The following is a 16,819-nucleotide window of genomic DNA, read 5'->3' on the forward strand; positions in this document are numbered from 1 at the left end:
ATGCAGAACGGAAGGAATATCTAGGTATTATATAAAGGCCAGGTATTGATCGTAGAAGACAGTACCTAATACATGAACGAAAAGGGGTAGTATATAATGCAGGTACCTAAGGTCAGGATAAGTCAAAAGACTATAAGGGGTGGCCGCTGCCTCATTTCGTACCCTTATACACTAGAAATAATGTTAAGTATAACAAGATGAATTACTCAGCATCGTTACTTGCCTGTTTAAAAGCTAGAATGCTTCCCTTGAAGATATAGGGTTGAAGAATTTATTGCCCCCTGTACGGAGACAGCATTCAAGCACTATCCATATAAGAGAACAACGAAGGGAATGCTATGATTATTGTCCTTGGTTAATACAACATTATAAAGGTCATCTTGTCAAATCAATTTCTGCTCAGGTTCTCGTCACATTACCACCCTATATCATCACCATCGCTCACATGATCTTGCTCTTCTCCCTCATCCCCCGATTCTTCTTGCAGCAGTTCCTTCACGCCGTCGCTGATGTCCGACTGTAGAGAATTCTCGTCATATAGCGGACCTATCTCCTCAAAGTTATGCTCCCGGTAGTGCATATCGGATCGGTGGCTATAGCATTTGAAGCAAAGCGAGAAGTCGTGGGTGCAGTCGATACATTTCCATTGTAGCCCTACAATCTTCTGCGTATCGCGGTAACATCAGCATCCTACTCTCCGCAGATAAAAGGGGCTATACTAACAACAAAGCAGCTCTTGCAGTCAATATCTTTCCAGTGTCCAGGCTTAATACTGTGCTGAGAGTCGTCCCACTCCTCCTTCTCCCCGTCCTGGTTGATCCTCGTACGCGTCTTGGGCTCGAGCTTGTCTCTCAGCTCTGTAGAATTGTTGGCAAAGTTCATGAGCTTTAACCCCGACCAGTCCTCTCTTGCACCGTAAGCAAGCCCTCGAGCCCATATGTCTACGTCATGCGTGGTTACCTTGGCAATGGTATCACTATGCCCCGAACGTGCCGCCCATAGCAACGGAGTCCAATTATCGTGGTCTGCAACATTGATATCTGCGGCTTTGAAGTTATCAAATAGGTAATCAAAACACTCTTTCTTTGGTGACGAAGCTGCGAAATGGATCGGCATGCGACCAAATTTATCCTTCACATCGACTTCCGCATCAGCTTTAATCAGGGCTTTGATGCTATCATCGCTGCAGGACGTGCATGCAAGATGGATGGCCCGGCGTCCTTGATCATCAGCAACGTTTAGCTGAGCATTGCGCCGGATAAGGAACTTGAGCATCTTTGTACCCGTTGTGTGGTTGGTTCTGGCCAGGTCCGCTGCCCGGATAATTGGGTACCCAAGCTGACCTCCCAGCTTGTCAATAGGGACTTTAGCTTCATCAACTAGGTATCGTACCATGGTCTTGAGCTTCGAGTCGTCTTGGATATCCAGCGCCGTATACAGCAGCGACTGTCCGTACTTAGGATCTACCGCTTCTAGATCTGCACCTGATTTGACGAGTAACCTCACGATGTATACCGTGCTGTTACTGATGGCAAGGTGGATGATACTTCCAAAGTTGGGATTCAAGATGTTGACATTAGCGCCCTGTTCGATGAGATATCTAGCAACCCCCTCGTTATTCTTCCTGATGGCCACGGCGAGAGGGGTGCATCCATCCGCGTCCTGGCTGTCTAGTGGTGCCCTTAATTCGACTAGGAGTTGGATCATGGATATGGGCGTTTTCTCTTCAATGCGATGAAGTCTAGTTTGACCTTGCTCGTTAACATCGTCTATAGGGACGTTATAGACCCTGGACAGAAGTAATTTGAGACATTCCAAGGCATCTTTTGAATCTGTTTTTGTCTGTAGTAATAGAATATCAACGGAATCATTGCCATTCTTGTTCTTGAATCTCGAATTGGCACCGGCTTCTAGAAGAACTTTCACGCATTTATGCTTGTGGTGCATGCAAGCTATCTGTAGAGGTGTACATCCTATCTGATCTTCGAAAACACCATTGTCGCCGTAAACGCAATCTAGGTTAGGGTTAGGATCATTCTCAAGGAGTGCCTCGATAGACCTTGAGTGGCCATACTGTGCAGCTAGATGTAAGACTGTTCCAGAGGAGCTATAGCTATCAATAAAGGCACCTCTTTTGAGTAATTCTCGAATGATATTCGGATGAGAGTGTGCAACGTGGAGAGCCCCTAATCCCACATCTGACACCCATTTGACGTCAACATCCTCATTCTGTAATAAGTGATTTGCTACTTCAATGTGACTATCCCAGAGGGCTGCATATAATGGCGTATACGAGACCCCGCCCGTATAATTGACATCGGCTTTGTTCTTCAGGAGTAACTTCACCATATCAAGATCTCCTTCTGCGCAAGCCCATGAGAGAGGTGTCTTACAGAAGTGATCGGAGGGGTCGACGAAGTCTACTTGGGCGCCATGTTGAATTAGTAGAGATACAAGCTCGGTGCTTCCGTTGTAGACGGCCATCGTTAAAGGCATTAAATGGCCTGGGGGGGCCGCGTCCTTGTTCGGTTTGTGTTTATTCTCAAGCAATGTTCGGGCGGTATTTACATGGCCTCGTTCAATTGCTGTGTAGAGTGCAGTCCCCGAAGCGTAGTCCGTGTTTATATCAGCCCCGTGATTGAGTAATATGCGAACGCACTCTTGTAAGCCCATATTAGCCGCAACGATTAGTAGTGGTCTTCTCGTTTCACCGCGCTCAAGATCAGCCCCGGCTTTGATGAGGATATCGACTGCATTGTGCTTGCAGAATTCAACTGCTACCCGCACTGGCGTTTGACCCCAGCAATCACTCGCTTCGAGACTCGCGCCGCCTTGCAAAAGGAGCTCTATTATGTGAGGATTTCCTTTTGCAGCAGCTGCGGTCATTTGTGTGTCGTTTTCGTCCCCAATTGTTAAATCCGGCCGAGGTTCTGAGTTTAATAAAAGCTCGAGTGTCGAGACGCGGTTTCGCCATATCGCCAACATTGAAGGCGACATTTTATATGAACTACCAATCTCATTGATATCACAGCCAGACTTTAGCATCAATGTGAGAAGGCTGTTCAAACCAGCGGCAGTAGCTCGAAATATGAGGTTCTTGGGCCAACTGAATGCTTTTACGTTAGGTATCTTGTCGATAAGGGTGTTAATAACATCAGCGTTGCCATTAGCAGCGGCCATGAACAAGGCCTCCTGAAGTTCTTCCTCATCTACTGTCACTTGCTTCAGTAGTTTCTGGGTTAGTTCGTTATTTCCTGTTCGGGCAGCCTCGGTGATGGCAAACCAACAGTTCTTCTCGAAACAATGCTGGTTACTTTCAGATTTGATCTTCTTATCTACTAAGTCGTCTAGCCCCAGCATTGCAAAGACAGGTAATGTTGACACGTAGCTTCGCCGCATTCGAGTGGTCGGGTTAGAAAATAACCAAAAAGGGATCTCCCAAGAAGCTCTTGTAATCCTACTGGCAAAAATCTCCTCAACAAGTTTGGTGGGTTTAAACTGGCCACTAGCCTGGTAATGCTGGGGCCAAAACCGAACGGCATACTCAGCCATGCTCGTTCTTGGGAAGAATATTATGGTAGCATCTAGTAAGGTTTCCCATGGACCTCCATCGAGCTTCTCTGGAGAAAATGTTGCCAGTTCCTCCTGTGCGCTTTCAAGTTGGAGATAACGCAAGCATATTTCCGCTATAGCGCTATTTACCTTGGCTGCACGTTCTTCTATATTCCCTTCAATATCCATATCTGGCATGTGATAGAATGAAGGATGGCTGAACCTGACATTGCGGTCTGTGACCGTGATAATTCCACCAAGCGCGTCTTCAATATCGCCAATCATTCCTTCTATGTCGAGGTCTTTGAAAGAAGGCTCTCCACCATGGGACTCGTGGACCATGAGAGCCTGGATCAACGACTCAGGCGACCACGGTTCTGCTGCATGTTTAACCCAATTGAAGATGTTCTTAATTCTTGATTGGAGTTTAGGTTCAAGTAAAGAGGTAAAGACCTGGACGATGTTCTCTGCCGTGGGAGGGAATAGCCTGTTTATTATGTTTGCGATTTCACACTGCGGTCTTCCTCGAGTAAAATTCCCAAGCCATTCCAGAATGATATGTCCCAGATACGGCGTATCACTGCACCCGTTAAAAAGGCTTTCCAGTTGCGGGAGAAAGTCCTCGTATATAGGGCGCCTCCTTATTAGACCAACGAGTCCTAATCGGAGATCTCTGACCACTTTGTCCATCGATTCGCCAATCGCCGGGAAGCTCTCGAGATTGATATATGTCTTATTGGTAAATCCCTCGATATCTATGGCCTCCCGCATCAAAGTTGATATAATTATTCGGTATTTTGCTTCGCTGTAGCTCTGCTCCTCCAGAGTATGCTTAAGAAACCATCGACGCTGATCCTCGGGGCATTGGTCGAAGTAGCTGATGAAGATAGTAAGCTGATGAGTAATCTGGATAAAGTCTCTGAATGTGGTAAATAGATGATACAAGTCCTCTGGTGACCAGGCGTACGTTTCATTGAGGAATTTAAATTCATTTCCAATAAATACAGAGTTGCTATTATCCCAAAAGCGCCAAAGAATGATATTGATCAGGTAGGTCAACAATGACGATATGGAATTGTACCGCGAATCCCACATGTCAAACTCGAAATATATCATCGTCTTTTCGGGTCTCATTTGGGATTTTCCCCAAATGATTTGCGAGCCGTGATGAACGTAGAAAAGGCGGGATGTCTCTAAGATATCGACGAGGGGATTTCCATTTCCATGGATATGCATAATGCTAAGTCCCACATCCGACCTAGGGATAGTAGTCAATGATTTTTGCTCATCCAAAATCCACTGTACAATAGGTGGACTAGGCAGTGCTGGGTCGAATGGCGTATCTAAGGCTCGCGTTGGGGGCGCGAGAGAAAGGATTCGTGCTTGAAATCGAATAATACGATGGTCGACCTTAAGATCTAGCACGTTTTCGTGATCAGTCAAAAATCTCGATCCGCCAGCGTTCAATGAGAAACAGCTTACTACAACCGCTCGTATTGAACATATCAGACAGGAATGGGACCCAAGGCTTACGCGGGTCGCCCCGGGCAAGGTCTTCATGGCTTATATATTCACATCTGCTTCTTCCGGCAGCTTCAAAGGATTGTCCGATGAAATGCGTATAGCGCGAGAACGGAGTCACTGGGTGATTGGTATCATTCTCATCTATGTCATGTATGTCATTAGCTGTTTTGTCGGCATTCCCTTGCTTTAGACTGTCATGAATATTTTGAGTGAAGAGGTTAAATATGACGGCGCGATCTAAGACTTTAGTAGCAAGAAAGCCTTGATTTATCATGCTAACTTGACGCGCTAGGTTTTTAACCTTGCTTAACACCTGGCTTCTAATATGAGGACCGGGGAGGAGGATAAGTTTATGTAGTTGGTCCTCGAGATCATCTGTAGATTGGAATCGATGAGGTGTGCCTAAGAAGAACTAATACTGAAATTAGTAGAACCCCTAACTTTTAAAGTGATACACACAATGGCTGTAGTTAGCATGGGTATTTTCCCATACTTCACGCACTGGTTTATAGCAATAGAAAGCGCCTAACAAAGTCAATAAATAGCAATATCGAATCCCTAGGAAATACCTAAGGATCAGAGGTTGATAAATACCTCCTTCACGATCATTCCCCCGAGATCGTGGCATATCCATATGACTGGACGGTCGACTTCGGTCTATAGATAATTAGGTGCTGTTGAAATTCGATGTTCTAATAATGGGGTGTGGGCTAGGCGGTTTACCTCCTCAAGCTCCCTACGAACTTCAGCGTACTTTTCAACGAGCCTTCGCGCATGTTGGATGATACCATTCGGTTCATAGAGCTCCGAATCCTCGTCAATATCATACGAGTAATCGATCTCTCGGATTGACAGGTCTTTGAATAGTTTATCCTTCACCCACCAAGAACCATCCTTATCGATCCAGGCGGTCCTATAGTCATCACGTATACCGTGAACAGTGACGACACTGTACAACTGGTAAGTTTTACATTTAAGATATATTCTTCAACTGCTTCCATACTCATAATCATCATAAGCCGAACCCGACCAGCCCAGAGGATGATTTATATCAAGCCCAAGCTTGTGCTGCTTTGATTCGGGACCTTGGGGTAGTAGGCTTTCACTCAGTGAAAACAGATCTGATGTTACGGATTTAATGCTGATTGTATCTTGGTTTCCATCATTTCCCGCCATATCTGGTATGTTTAAGTTGGGTTCGAAAGCCGGTGCTTCTTCCCGCGACTGTGTACTCATCTCCGACCTTGAGAACAAGGTCTCGTCGTTAATTGAGTTATAATTTGTCACGGCCCTCAATTAGTATGGCGAAGATCAGCCCTTGATTAAAAGGTAAGATTTTTATAATTGATGAATATTGAACACAACATTTGAAAAGCGGTGTATACAGCCTTCTGCTCGGAAAATCTAATATCGAGTTGCCCCTCTGCTACCCCCCTTTATGTCGTGGTACGGTGATTTTGTATGATCCCAACCTGTCTCACGTCTCACCTGCTGTCTGCGCACTGTAGGTGAGCAAATCACAACCCTCTGCTTAGTCCCTCGGTCAGCTTATCAATTGCATTCGTTTATTATGTAGTCCTTTTGTACAGTGTCACTCAGGATTCTGTTGTGATAGCCGCTTGGTTTTGGTATATTTTCTTTTCTCCTTTACATGGAATCTCCTGGGAAGTAAATACCTGTACTTCCTTCATTAACCTGATGTAAGTTGTAGCTTAAGAACCAGAGATATATGATTTAGCTAATAGGCATCCTACGAGCACAAGGCCAGGTACCTATTGAAGCAACAATCCAAGTCTGACTTTTAGACGTACTATTCCCAAGGCTTCTGCCCTTTTGTGATGATAGTTCTAAAGGTGACATTACAAAGCTCATTGAGGTTGACACTTCCCAATTCCAGATTCCCATATGCCACATTATTATTCGGGCGCGTCCCTACATCGTTAGGGTTTGGCTGGAAAATAATTGGATCATCCTTAGGGATTTTCTTAAATAGGCCTCTAGAAGATGTCTTTAGGTCTGTCTTGCAAGTGAAAGCCAGTTTACAGAAGAATTTCTCTTCGTCATCTCTCGAAACAAGCATTGCGATCTTCAACGAAGCAGGAATCCCAGTGCGTTGCGCCTGATTTTCGGAGAGCTTCCACGTTGCGATGCAGTTTGGGGGCCTGTTGTTGATAAGCCGTTTCCCTCCGCACAAAGTAATAGCATCTGAACTTGTTTTAGAGATTGTCTTCTCCCATTTACCAGTCAACCCAAGGCTGGCGAATTGTTCAACCCCAATTGTAGCCTCCCCGCCCATGGTTATAGTTTCCTGTTGTATCGTTGGCATTAGGCTATATGTGTCTTCGAATGAGACTTTTTCAACCTCGATGTCGCTGTCAGGCAAAGCAGTCTCGAATAGAAGCTCAATTGAGGCCTCGGAAATTCGACGTGAACCTCTGGGCTGAAACCCCCACTCCATAACTATCAAGGTCGCATAGCGGTCACTGTTGGCAGACATGGCCCCATGAATGACCTCCTTGAGGTTGCAAGTGATGTCAATAGCCCCCGTTCGCTGAAGAACTTCTGCTCGATGATATTGATCTCTTGCAATATTGAAGACATGAAAGCCGCTTCTATCTTCATCTCCGGCCTCATACATTCCAACATCCACCTTTTCGACATCTGTTTGTATGCATAGTGAGTCTTGAGTGAGTTCAGTCATTCTCTCGATAATACGTAGAGTGAACACTTTCAAATGAGGAAGTGAGTCGGAGAATGATGGTACGCCACCACAGAGAAATGCTTATGGAGGGAATCTGACTACTACCCACCCTTGCATATTACACTGTGTCTTATATTTCAGCTCGGCGATAACGGATGCGGTGGTAGCCGACATCGATAGATGCCTAGTACCTGAGATAGGCGGTATCTAGAGCCCCGGCAGTTTCTATTACACAGTCTCTTGGTCCTTATTTTCTTTTTTAAGAAGAGAGAGAAAAGAAAACCTCCTCTCAACACCAGAGTCAACCGACTTGAACCGCGCATCAAAATGGCTTCAGACTCGGAACAAGATTATCAAGAAGATCCCAACGAAGGCTTCGAGGATGACCTCGACTTGCCCGAAGATGGTAATGATGTCCACATGAAAAGGGAAGAAAGTTATGAGGGGCGCCTCAAAGCAGCTGTGAAGACGATTAAGATGAAAGGGAAGTTTGAGAACAAGAACGACATTAATATGTTTTTGCATGAGTATGGAGACATTGCTGGCGGATCGCCGCTCAAAGTTTCAGGAAACCTACTTCACGCCCTAATCGACGTAGTTAAGCATACTGACGATATCAAGTCGAAAGATATTGAAATCCTGATCCGGGAACTGGTTAGGATATATCCAGAGTTGCTCATTAAGTTAAACAAAGATGGGCACAATCCCATTTTCATGGCCATAAGAGCCTCTCGGCATCAGCTTGTCGAGTATATGATCTCTTCCTGCATAGACAATCAGGGACAGTCCATAAATAGGGAATCCGTAAGCGCTGCGTTAAGAATGAAGGCTCCGGGAGGCGAAACGTGCCTCCACGCCGTCTTCAAGGAGAGGTTTAACTCGGGCACGGTAAGCATGCTTATTGAGAACGCCAGCGACGAAGCATTGTCTATCCAAGATTCTGACGGCAAGACACCAATGCATTATGCCATCTCATTCAAGGAATGCACGGAAGTAAGGGCTAAGCTGATTGAGCTTTTCATCGAACGCGATTTGAACGCGACACGGAACAAACAGAGGCCACAAAATACTTTTCTTGATCTGTTTGATAAGGATGGCTTGTCAATTTACCGGGAACATCAAAACACGAGGGATATTATTACCAGGAAGTTCATGAAACGACGTCAGGCTACGGGGAGTATGAAGCAAGATCAAACCGACGCTTCAAGATTGCCTAAAGAGCCCATGCCCCAGGTCGGCATAGGATATCCGGGGGGGTCGGCCATAGTCAGACCCACTAACGACCGCGAAGAAGAGAGATATGGTCGTGTTGCTAATAGGAGCGGTGGTTTAGATGAGCGTGAAACCTTACGCCAAAAGAAGAAAGCAGAGGAGGCTGCTGGCCGAGATACTAACAGGAACCAGATAACACGAGTGAATGAGCCCAGTGAAAAGCCCATACAGCTAGCAGCCAAAGTCAATGGTACAGCTCGACAACAAGAACCGCCATCACCAAATACACCAGTTAAGCGGAGCAACACGATACACTCTGAGGCGACTCAAGACCGGGAGAAGGAGAAATTGTTAGCAAGCACAGCCGAGAAGAACATTGGCAAGTTGAATGCCCGTACCAAGATTTCTGACAAGATTTTACTGGACCTAAAGTTGCATTATATGAGGACAAGGAACGCTGAAAAGGTGATCAACTTTTTATATGGTAGCAACATGAACGGTAAGCATAGCTCAAAGCAAAACCAGCCGTTACTAACATATATATTAAGATATCCAAACTAGTTTTGACTATGATACTCTACCCCGAAATATTCTATGGAAGAACTTCATCGGGAGATTTGGCGCAGATTCGAAATCCGGTCTTAAATTCGACAGCGTGCTACAATATGTAACGCTCCCACACATTGAAGTCCGACAAAAAGGTCGTCTGGCCGATCAAGACGCCAAAGTACAATCTAAGATACACCAACCTGGAGCCCTCGGTTGCGAAGATATGAAGTATATTTTTGATTGGTTGTATAATAAGGGTGTACGCCACATTATCAGACTAACGGTTGAAGATACCGGGTATTCGGGGGAGAAAGTCCACAGTGATCAAGCTATCCAGAAGTCCCTAGAGAATTTTGTTGTTGAACATCTCGATTGGCAAAAAGTAGACTTGGATCCAGAGACTATACTACATGTTAGTAGCAAAGTTAATACAACGGCACTTACGCATGACGGCCCAAAGGACACCGAGTCGGCCCCCTATTCGCAGTTAAAGCAGCTGTACCTGAGGTGGAGCGGCAGTAATGCAGTACTCCGAGCCTGGAGCGAACCAGAAGGGTTGCCAATGCTCCCCCAACTCCTGAAAGTCTGCCTATATAGACCTCCCTCAGAGAAAGTACGTATTATTTTATTTGTGTGCTGATGACATCCAACGGCTAACCATAGGAAGGCCTATGATAATCTAGAATGGATTGATAAGAAAATCATGGCGTTCCAGACCAGACTCAATGCAAACCGAAAAGCCATACGAGATCAGAAGCTCGCGGCTTCCGGCAATCAGGTTACATCTAGTATTGATATTGGATTTAACGATGTTGAGGTTATTGCCACTGACTTGGGTATTGATGAGAGTAAAGTGACATCTAGTAATGTTTCCCACTCTACTGCTCCGACACTTGTTAAGGGGGTTAATTCTCATCGGTGGCTGAAATCAACAGCAAGATTTGCTGGCGAAATGATTCCCTTCTGGGAAAATACAGTCAAAGAATTCCTCGAGACGAGGAAGAACCAAGGTACCCAAGAGCGGATTGAAGACGATGTTATACTAGCACTGATTGACGATGGTGTGGACATGTTCGATGCTACTTTAGACAATCATGTACTCGAGGGCAAGAGCTTTGACTTCCATGACGGGAAGATTAGGCCGCCGTTCTCGTCAGCAAGAGGCCATGGTACAGTTATGGCTAGTATGATCCTACGTGTTTGTCCAATGGCAAAAGTCTATCCAATACGACTGAAGACATATCAGAATGAGAATGGGAAGAACACGATCGACAAGGACTATGCAGCGCGGGTACGTATCGTCTAAGCTACTTTAAGAGAGCCGGCATAACTAAGAGATCCATTGCAGGCTATTCAAGCAGCTCTTGATAAGAAGGCTACAATTATTTCCATGTCGTGGACGCTCCCGATGAAGAATAATAAGAGCGATTCGAAAACTCGATGTAAGCCCTACCCCCTTTATTTAATTCAAACCCACATGAGACGTGAGATCTCTAGATAAACGCGTGATTCCCCATTAGACTGAGAAAATATGCTAAATCCTAACCTTGTAGTGGACACTGTTCTGAAAAAGGCAGTAGATAGCAAAGTCTTAATGTTCTGTTCTGCTCCCGACGAGGGTAAATTCACCGAGCTTGACTACCCAAGCGGGCCATGGCGTGACCGCTTCTTCCGCATCGGCGCCGCACGTGCTGACGGTACGGTATTTCCTTGGACACCCGACGATGGTATCACATACGTCCTACCCGGCGTCGACGTAATCAAAGAACAAGCAGGGAAACAAGCAGGAAGACGTCCTTTCGAGACGCACTTGCTAGGAGGCACTACAGCACGCGAGGTAGACGTCAAGTACGAGACCGGCTCCAGCGTCGCCACAGCACTAGCGGCTGGCCTCGCCGCCATGATCATCTACTGCGTCAAAGCGAGCATCCTCGCCGTCAAGACAGCGAACCAAAATAAGGGCTCGGTCGTGGGCATCGCAATCCCCGACAATGGCGCGAATCTGATCACAGACCCCGATGCTATGAAACGAGCTTTTGCCAGCTTGGGCAGCGTTACGCAGAATAAGTTTATCCAGGTCTGGGAGGAGCTGGATAATATCAGCGAGTTATTGGAGGCTTGGCGAGGTCAGGATTTAAGTACAGAGGCCAAGCTGGAACAAATCGAACGCTTTGTGAAGTTTGGACGCAAGCTTTGGAACTCGGTTAAGTATTAGCGGTGGAAAGGGGGGGAGACAGGTATGCAAAAAACCACGCTTTTCACGATCGATTCATATCAACCACAATAAAGACACTGGAATGGACTTAATTCATTAGGATTATTCTTTATTACCTGTTCATATATAAGGAAACGAAGGTATTCTTAGACCTATATCCACGCTTCGGTAAGGTAATCCAACGTTAAATTCCGGTGGAGATCCCAGTTACTTATATGTCTTATTCTGTCTCATTACCACATGCTTTGTTTAATATCTCTCCTAAGTCTCGCCTCAGTTTAAATTAAGTTCATTTTTCATTACCCAATCCTTACGGCCACCTTCTTATCCTCTGGCACACCAGACTAGTTAAGTATGGCTCTTCGGTGGTGTAAGCTTCTTGAAAGGATATGTCTTCTATAAAAGGTTATAAATATTTGGAAAATCTTTTAGAAGTAAGGGGAACCACACCCGCTCGAAAATGTCTCGGGACAATACTTAATTACCTACTAGCCGTTTTCTTAATCGAAGCAGAACACCTTCTGTACTAAATGATTCTTCCCTGAGAACACATAACAAATTCTATCGCGGAGCAGGTTCGAATCCTATTGTTATATAACTAAAAATGGTCCGCCTCGGCTTTTTCCTTGGGCACTGCCGAGCGCTGGGGTTGGTTCCATTGCGGAAGGCACTAGGAACAGCTCCTTGATGTAGGGGAGGGAATTCGTTCAGGATATTAAGTACTTTTCTCAGAACTTCGACTAATGGATTAGGTGTTACTTCCCCTGATAAGCCCCGGAGGTAAGTAATGGTGTAAGTATTATAGCCTCTTGTAAACGGTCCGGTTCTAATGCCGGGCCTTAAAGTGCCAGTAGTATCGGAATTGTCCCATTTGTATTGAGACGAGCCCAATATATCCGTAGCTAAATGATCCAAGACCCCATGGCTAACATCCCAGGTGGCTTCATTGGTGAAGTGAATGGGATTCTCGATATCAAAGGCTTTTCTTAGAGAGTCTTTGTCAACCAAGGCTGTGTAGGTAGAAATATACATTGTTCAAGTAAATAGGGTCATAGTGGCCAGTCGATTGTAGAGTGCGGGTTATGTCGTAGGTAAGCTCGTCGTTGCGTATAAAATTTCAATTGTGTCCAGGGGTTGTGCCTGATAATTAAAGACAACGCATGAATGAAACTCCCACAGCGGGGACTGGGGCGGGAAGAGAGGAAGCGCGACTGTGAATTGTATATGATGCCTCAGATTCTTAACGAGCTCTCGGTGATTCAGTCGAGGTGAACTCGAGTGCTTCAGGCGATTGTCGAAAAAAATCGTAGACAGTCCGATGTATGAAGGTGACCTCTATGCATTCGGCAACCACTATATCGTCAATTTCATCAGGGATTTTGTTTTTATGAGGCAGTACCAACGAAATATGCAGTAAACTTCCACATCTTTGCTGTACGTGTAGTACGGTTGCAATCCCCCAGGACAACTTCCACATCATTATCTTCAAGAGATCTGGTATCTTTTTTGGTTCCTAGATCTGTCAGTGCCAAGGATAGTACCGAAACTGCCAGGAGGTCGGGCGGGCGATTCAATTGTATGAGTTTAAAGATCCGCGTCGCCTGTATCCTGTATCTATCACCAATCTGAGACAAAATGAGACGATACATCTCATTTAGTCTAGGTGGAAATTCGACTATTCTGGAACACAATTCATCAATGCTGTCCCCATTCCTTATACCATCAATAATAGACGTAGTTGCTAGGCTGGCCCATAGGAAAACACCTTCAGCATTAGAGGCTAATAACTGGGTTAAGATTCTTTGCTCATATTTGTGTATGGCATTGACTTTACATGCCGATTCAATCTTCCCCTCTACGAAGCGTGTAATATCACCTTTCGTAAGCTCTTGGAGACGTATTTGAGGGTATAGATTCAGCATGCGATAGAAGATCGCCCACGGGCGACTGCTGATGATGCACTTGAAATTTGACATGGATATCATCTGACACAAGAGCTATAATACCTCAGTAGGGTTTTCTATATTCTCGTCTAGACCGTCGACAAATAAGCAAAGACTCGGCGAGATTTCGCTGTCCATCAAAATTGCTTCAAATACTTGCAGTAGACGCTGCTCTGTCCACTGACGAATACCACCACATGGATCGACGTCGAAGAGATTTATTAACTCGGGCATCTTTGATAGTACCTGGTAAAGGACCGTTTGTAAAACGCCTCGCTGGGTCTGTTGAAGTGTCGCCCCTTGAGACCAGAAGAAGTATGTTGCAGTGATAGCTTTCTTAGAGCTCGACCACGAGTCAACTGCGTTATGGGTCTTTTTATTGTTGGAGACGAATTTCATGAAGGCTGATTTACCTGATCCTGCTTTTCCTGAAACCCAAAACAGACCAGAGCCAGACACAAGCCACTGTAAAAAGTCTGGTGTTGACTCGTTTCTGTCGTCTAAAAAAATCGTTTCTAGACTATAGTGCCCACTAATACGTTTCAGGGTATGTCTATTCTATCTACTCTTCGCGAGAAGATATCTCAGGAAAAAATAAGCTCTTAAGGACCTGAATGGAACGGGCTTTGTCGTAGCTTGGGGGTGGATGTGAAGGATCGACATTCGGTATTTGTATTTGTGCTTCATTTATTTTGGTATAGATGGAATCAAGTTTCTGATAGGAAGAAAGCTCCTTGTGTAGTTTCTCGATAATTCGAGGTTTGAAGAGTAACTTTGCCGTTAATATCAGTTTCTTCTTGCCGTCGCTATGGCTGGCAGATATGTTCAATTCTTCCAACAATCCATTCGCGGCATCTCTACACTTGCACGCAATTTGAAAAATAGCGTGATCACCTGCTATAATTGGTTTGTGCCTGAGACGATATTTCTTTTTGGAGTGCTTCTAGAGCCTCCTTCGAGCTAGCCACGATCTGGCCTTGTACTTGATCGATTTGCCCGTTTCCGTATACCTTTTTGCAAACACCCACGGCTTTCAGACTCCAATCAACTACCTGAATCACATCAACTGCGAAGGAAAAAGCTGCAATCGCCTCCATACTTTCTTTTCTTGTATTGGTAAGATGGAGAAGGGGATAGATAATTGTTAGAAGCTATACTATAAATGTGGTTTTCCATGAGGGATTTGTAACAAATAGGTATTTTACATAATTATGACCATGCCCAGCTAAGCGAGGATTGGCTATCAGGTAATATGCCTTGCCATCGAAAATATTTATCTCACACCAACAGTAAACTGCAATATAACATCAGAAAATAAGCCAAATTAGTCCCAGCTGATAATCGCCATTTGACACATCAAGAGAATATATATCGTTATACTTCTCTTCTAAGAAAAAAATACATATTATAGAAGCTTTACATTCTCATATTTTTTTAGTAATATCTAAACAGCTTAGTTATTAGTTTCACTTGCATATTAAATGTTGCATGTTACCACGCGGACGACGCCGTTTAACCCACCTATCCAAGTGACTTCATCGCGATATGCCTAAGGTTTGTTTACCTTAGGATATTGTGTCAAATGCATAAGTAGCTTAGGGGTATATTTAGGGGTAAATATACTGAGATTGGATAGTTTATGGTTTAATATACTTATTTTAACATTTATCTTATATACGAAATTTACCGGGGATTATATTTAAGAATATATGACCTAGTGTCGCCGCCACACCGGCTATGGGTAGCGGTGGCATTAACCACTTGATTGCCTACCTAACTACCTAATATATCAGTTTCCCTATTGTAGTCACACCAGTGAAGGAAGTGCTACCTATCCCCGAACGATACATGAAGATCTCTATTCAGAAAGCCAATGTTGACCATATCGACTTCGCTCACCAACAGGATGTCAGGGAATAAGTGAATTAGTGGTAGATCCAGGGATATATCTAACTAGTAGTATTGGATATATAAGAGGCGCGCAGCGCCCTCGAAAGGGGGTAGAGGGCCAGGCGTTCATAGTTCAATTCGATTATCCTGATATTCACTCTACGTACGTACCACACCAATCAAGGGTTCTCTCCGACACAGAAAGCGCAATATACACCTCGTAAGCCCATGTTACGTACCTCTCAGGTTGATACCTCCTATTTCCATAATCGCGGTCCGGCTGCCCATTCGTATCTTATCTGTTTTGAAGCCTTGTATTTAATCCGCTAGATTCGGATTCATGTAGAGTAACGCTAGCGGTCTCTGGCGATTACAGCCAACTTCTGATGGCAAACATGCCAATTGATAGTGTGGCAAAAGAGACTTGCTTACCCCTATTCCCGTGTTAATCGTAGTAGTTAGCAGCAAAGTGTTCAATGAGTATACACTATATAACGTTAACTCAAGTAAAAGACGAAGAGATTATGTGTGGGCTTATAGTTAGCGAAAGACTTGGGATCTACGACCGCGTGACCATGATCTGTGACCCGTCAAGTTCCCCTACTTAACTAGATCGTGGTCGATTAGTTCTTGGTTAAAAGAGGCACGTTGGAAAGAATATAAGACCTCGTTGGATGGATTCTCTTTCGATAAGCCGTAATTTTTGATCATATGAGCCTTGTACTAGGTCAGAGATCATGAAACCTCCTACAAAGCTTCTCGGCTGGTCGGCGCTGTGATCGTGCGGACGTACGTCGCCCAGTGCCATACCCATTAATGCCATAACCATAAGATCTTGCGCAGCCTTGTTTGGGGACCTTTACTGACTCGCGTCGTCATCTGTCTCAATCCAAAACTCTTGTGCAATTTGAAGTCGGCATGACGTCGGAATGTGAAATGAGTATGTCGCAAATCAGTCAGACTTTGTGCGGGGGAAGGGCCACAGACGAAAGCAAACGGATCAGGCGGGAGCACACTGTATGGGACAATTTCGTTCAACTAACGATTCGATCAGCATCACCATAGCCTAGAATAAATTTGAAGTTTGACATGGTGCCCTTATGTTAGAGTTTAGGCGAGTTAATTCAGCGTCGTGAGGATTTTGCTGCGATAATGCTCATAACCCCTATTCTAAGCTACCTACCGCCGAAACTGAGACAACGTGATATCTAACCCAACCGAGGTGTTCCGCAA

The 16,819-nt window shown here is 44.8% G+C and overlaps 4 protein-coding genes across 4 annotated transcripts; 1 reads left to right on the top strand and 3 right to left on the bottom strand.

The window, feature by feature from the left end:
- Positions 1–111: 111 nt before the first annotated feature.
- On the bottom strand, positions 112–6,520 carry F4813DRAFT_372410 (putative ankyrin repeat protein). Its single transcript, XM_049244697.1, has 7 exons — positions 6,080–6,520; positions 5,800–6,025; positions 5,671–5,733; positions 5,536–5,601; positions 5,035–5,488; positions 724–4,970; positions 112–664 (listed from the first exon to the last, which is right to left on the bottom strand). Exons 1-7 carry the CDS (start codon positions 6,310–6,312, stop codon positions 416–418), a joined length of 5,538 nt encoding a protein of 1,845 aa, XP_049096082.1. The 5' UTR covers positions 6,313–6,520; the 3' UTR covers positions 112–415.
- A 97-nt stretch (positions 6,521–6,617) lies between these two features.
- Positions 6,618–7,917, bottom strand: F4813DRAFT_372416 (uncharacterized protein). The gene has a single exon (XM_049244698.1). The coding sequence runs from the start codon at positions 7,775–7,777 to the stop codon at positions 6,887–6,889; it is 891 nt and encodes a 296-aa protein (XP_049096083.1). The 5' UTR covers positions 7,778–7,917; the 3' UTR covers positions 6,618–6,886.
- A 131-nt stretch (positions 7,918–8,048) lies between these two features.
- On the top strand, positions 8,049–11,960 carry F4813DRAFT_235945 (uncharacterized protein). The gene is made up of 5 exons (XM_049239964.1): positions 8,049–9,488; positions 9,538–10,151; positions 10,206–10,829; positions 10,887–10,980; positions 11,092–11,960. Exons 1-5 carry the CDS (start codon positions 8,105–8,107, stop codon positions 11,751–11,753), a joined length of 3,378 nt encoding a protein of 1,125 aa, XP_049096084.1. The 5' UTR covers positions 8,049–8,104; the 3' UTR covers positions 11,754–11,960.
- A 1,723-nt stretch (positions 11,961–13,683) lies between these two features.
- On the bottom strand, positions 13,684–14,115 carry F4813DRAFT_399469 (uncharacterized protein). Its single transcript, XM_049248178.1, has one exon. It carries the CDS (start codon positions 14,093–14,095, stop codon positions 13,751–13,753), a length of 345 nt encoding a protein of 114 aa, XP_049096085.1. The 5' UTR covers positions 14,096–14,115; the 3' UTR covers positions 13,684–13,750.
- Between the last annotated feature and the right edge of the window lie 2,704 nt (positions 14,116–16,819).

Source organism: Daldinia decipiens, assembly GCF_022478715.1.
Source record: "Daldinia decipiens strain CBS 113046 unplaced genomic scaffold F4813scaffold_40, whole genome shotgun sequence".
Taxonomy (NCBI): Eukaryota; Fungi; Ascomycota; class Sordariomycetes; order Xylariales; family Hypoxylaceae; genus Daldinia; species Daldinia decipiens.

Bases quoted from the DNA above. Each gene is read 5' to 3' on its own strand.
- F4813DRAFT_372416 (XM_049244698.1), bottom strand. From the start codon at position 7,777: ATGACTGAACTCACTCAAGACTCACTATGCATACAAACAGATGTCGAA.
- F4813DRAFT_372410 (XM_049244697.1), bottom strand. From the start codon at position 6,312: ATGAGTACACAGTCGCGGGAAGAAGCACCGGCTTTCGAACCCAACTTA. The intron at 6,026-6,079 runs GTATGGAAGCAG...CCAGTTGTACAG, and splicing joins TCGGCTTATGATGATTATGA to TGTCGTCACTGTTCACGGTA. The intron at 4,971-5,034 runs GTAAGCTGTTTC...AAAACGTGCTAG, and splicing joins GTTCAATACGAGCGGTTGTA to ATCTTAAGGTCGACCATCGT.
- F4813DRAFT_399469 (XM_049248178.1), bottom strand. From the start codon at position 14,095: ATGAAATTCGTCTCCAACAATAAAAAGACCCATAACGCAGTTGACTCG.
- F4813DRAFT_235945 (XM_049239964.1), top strand. From the start codon at position 8,105: ATGGCTTCAGACTCGGAACAAGATTATCAAGAAGATCCCAACGAAGGC. The intron at 10,152-10,205 runs GTACGTATTATT...AACCATAGGAAG, and splicing joins ATAGACCTCCCTCAGAGAAA to GCCTATGATAATCTAGAATG. The intron at 10,981-11,091 runs GTAAGCCCTACC...CTAACCTTGTAG, and splicing joins GAGCGATTCGAAAACTCGAT to TGGACACTGTTCTGAAAAAG.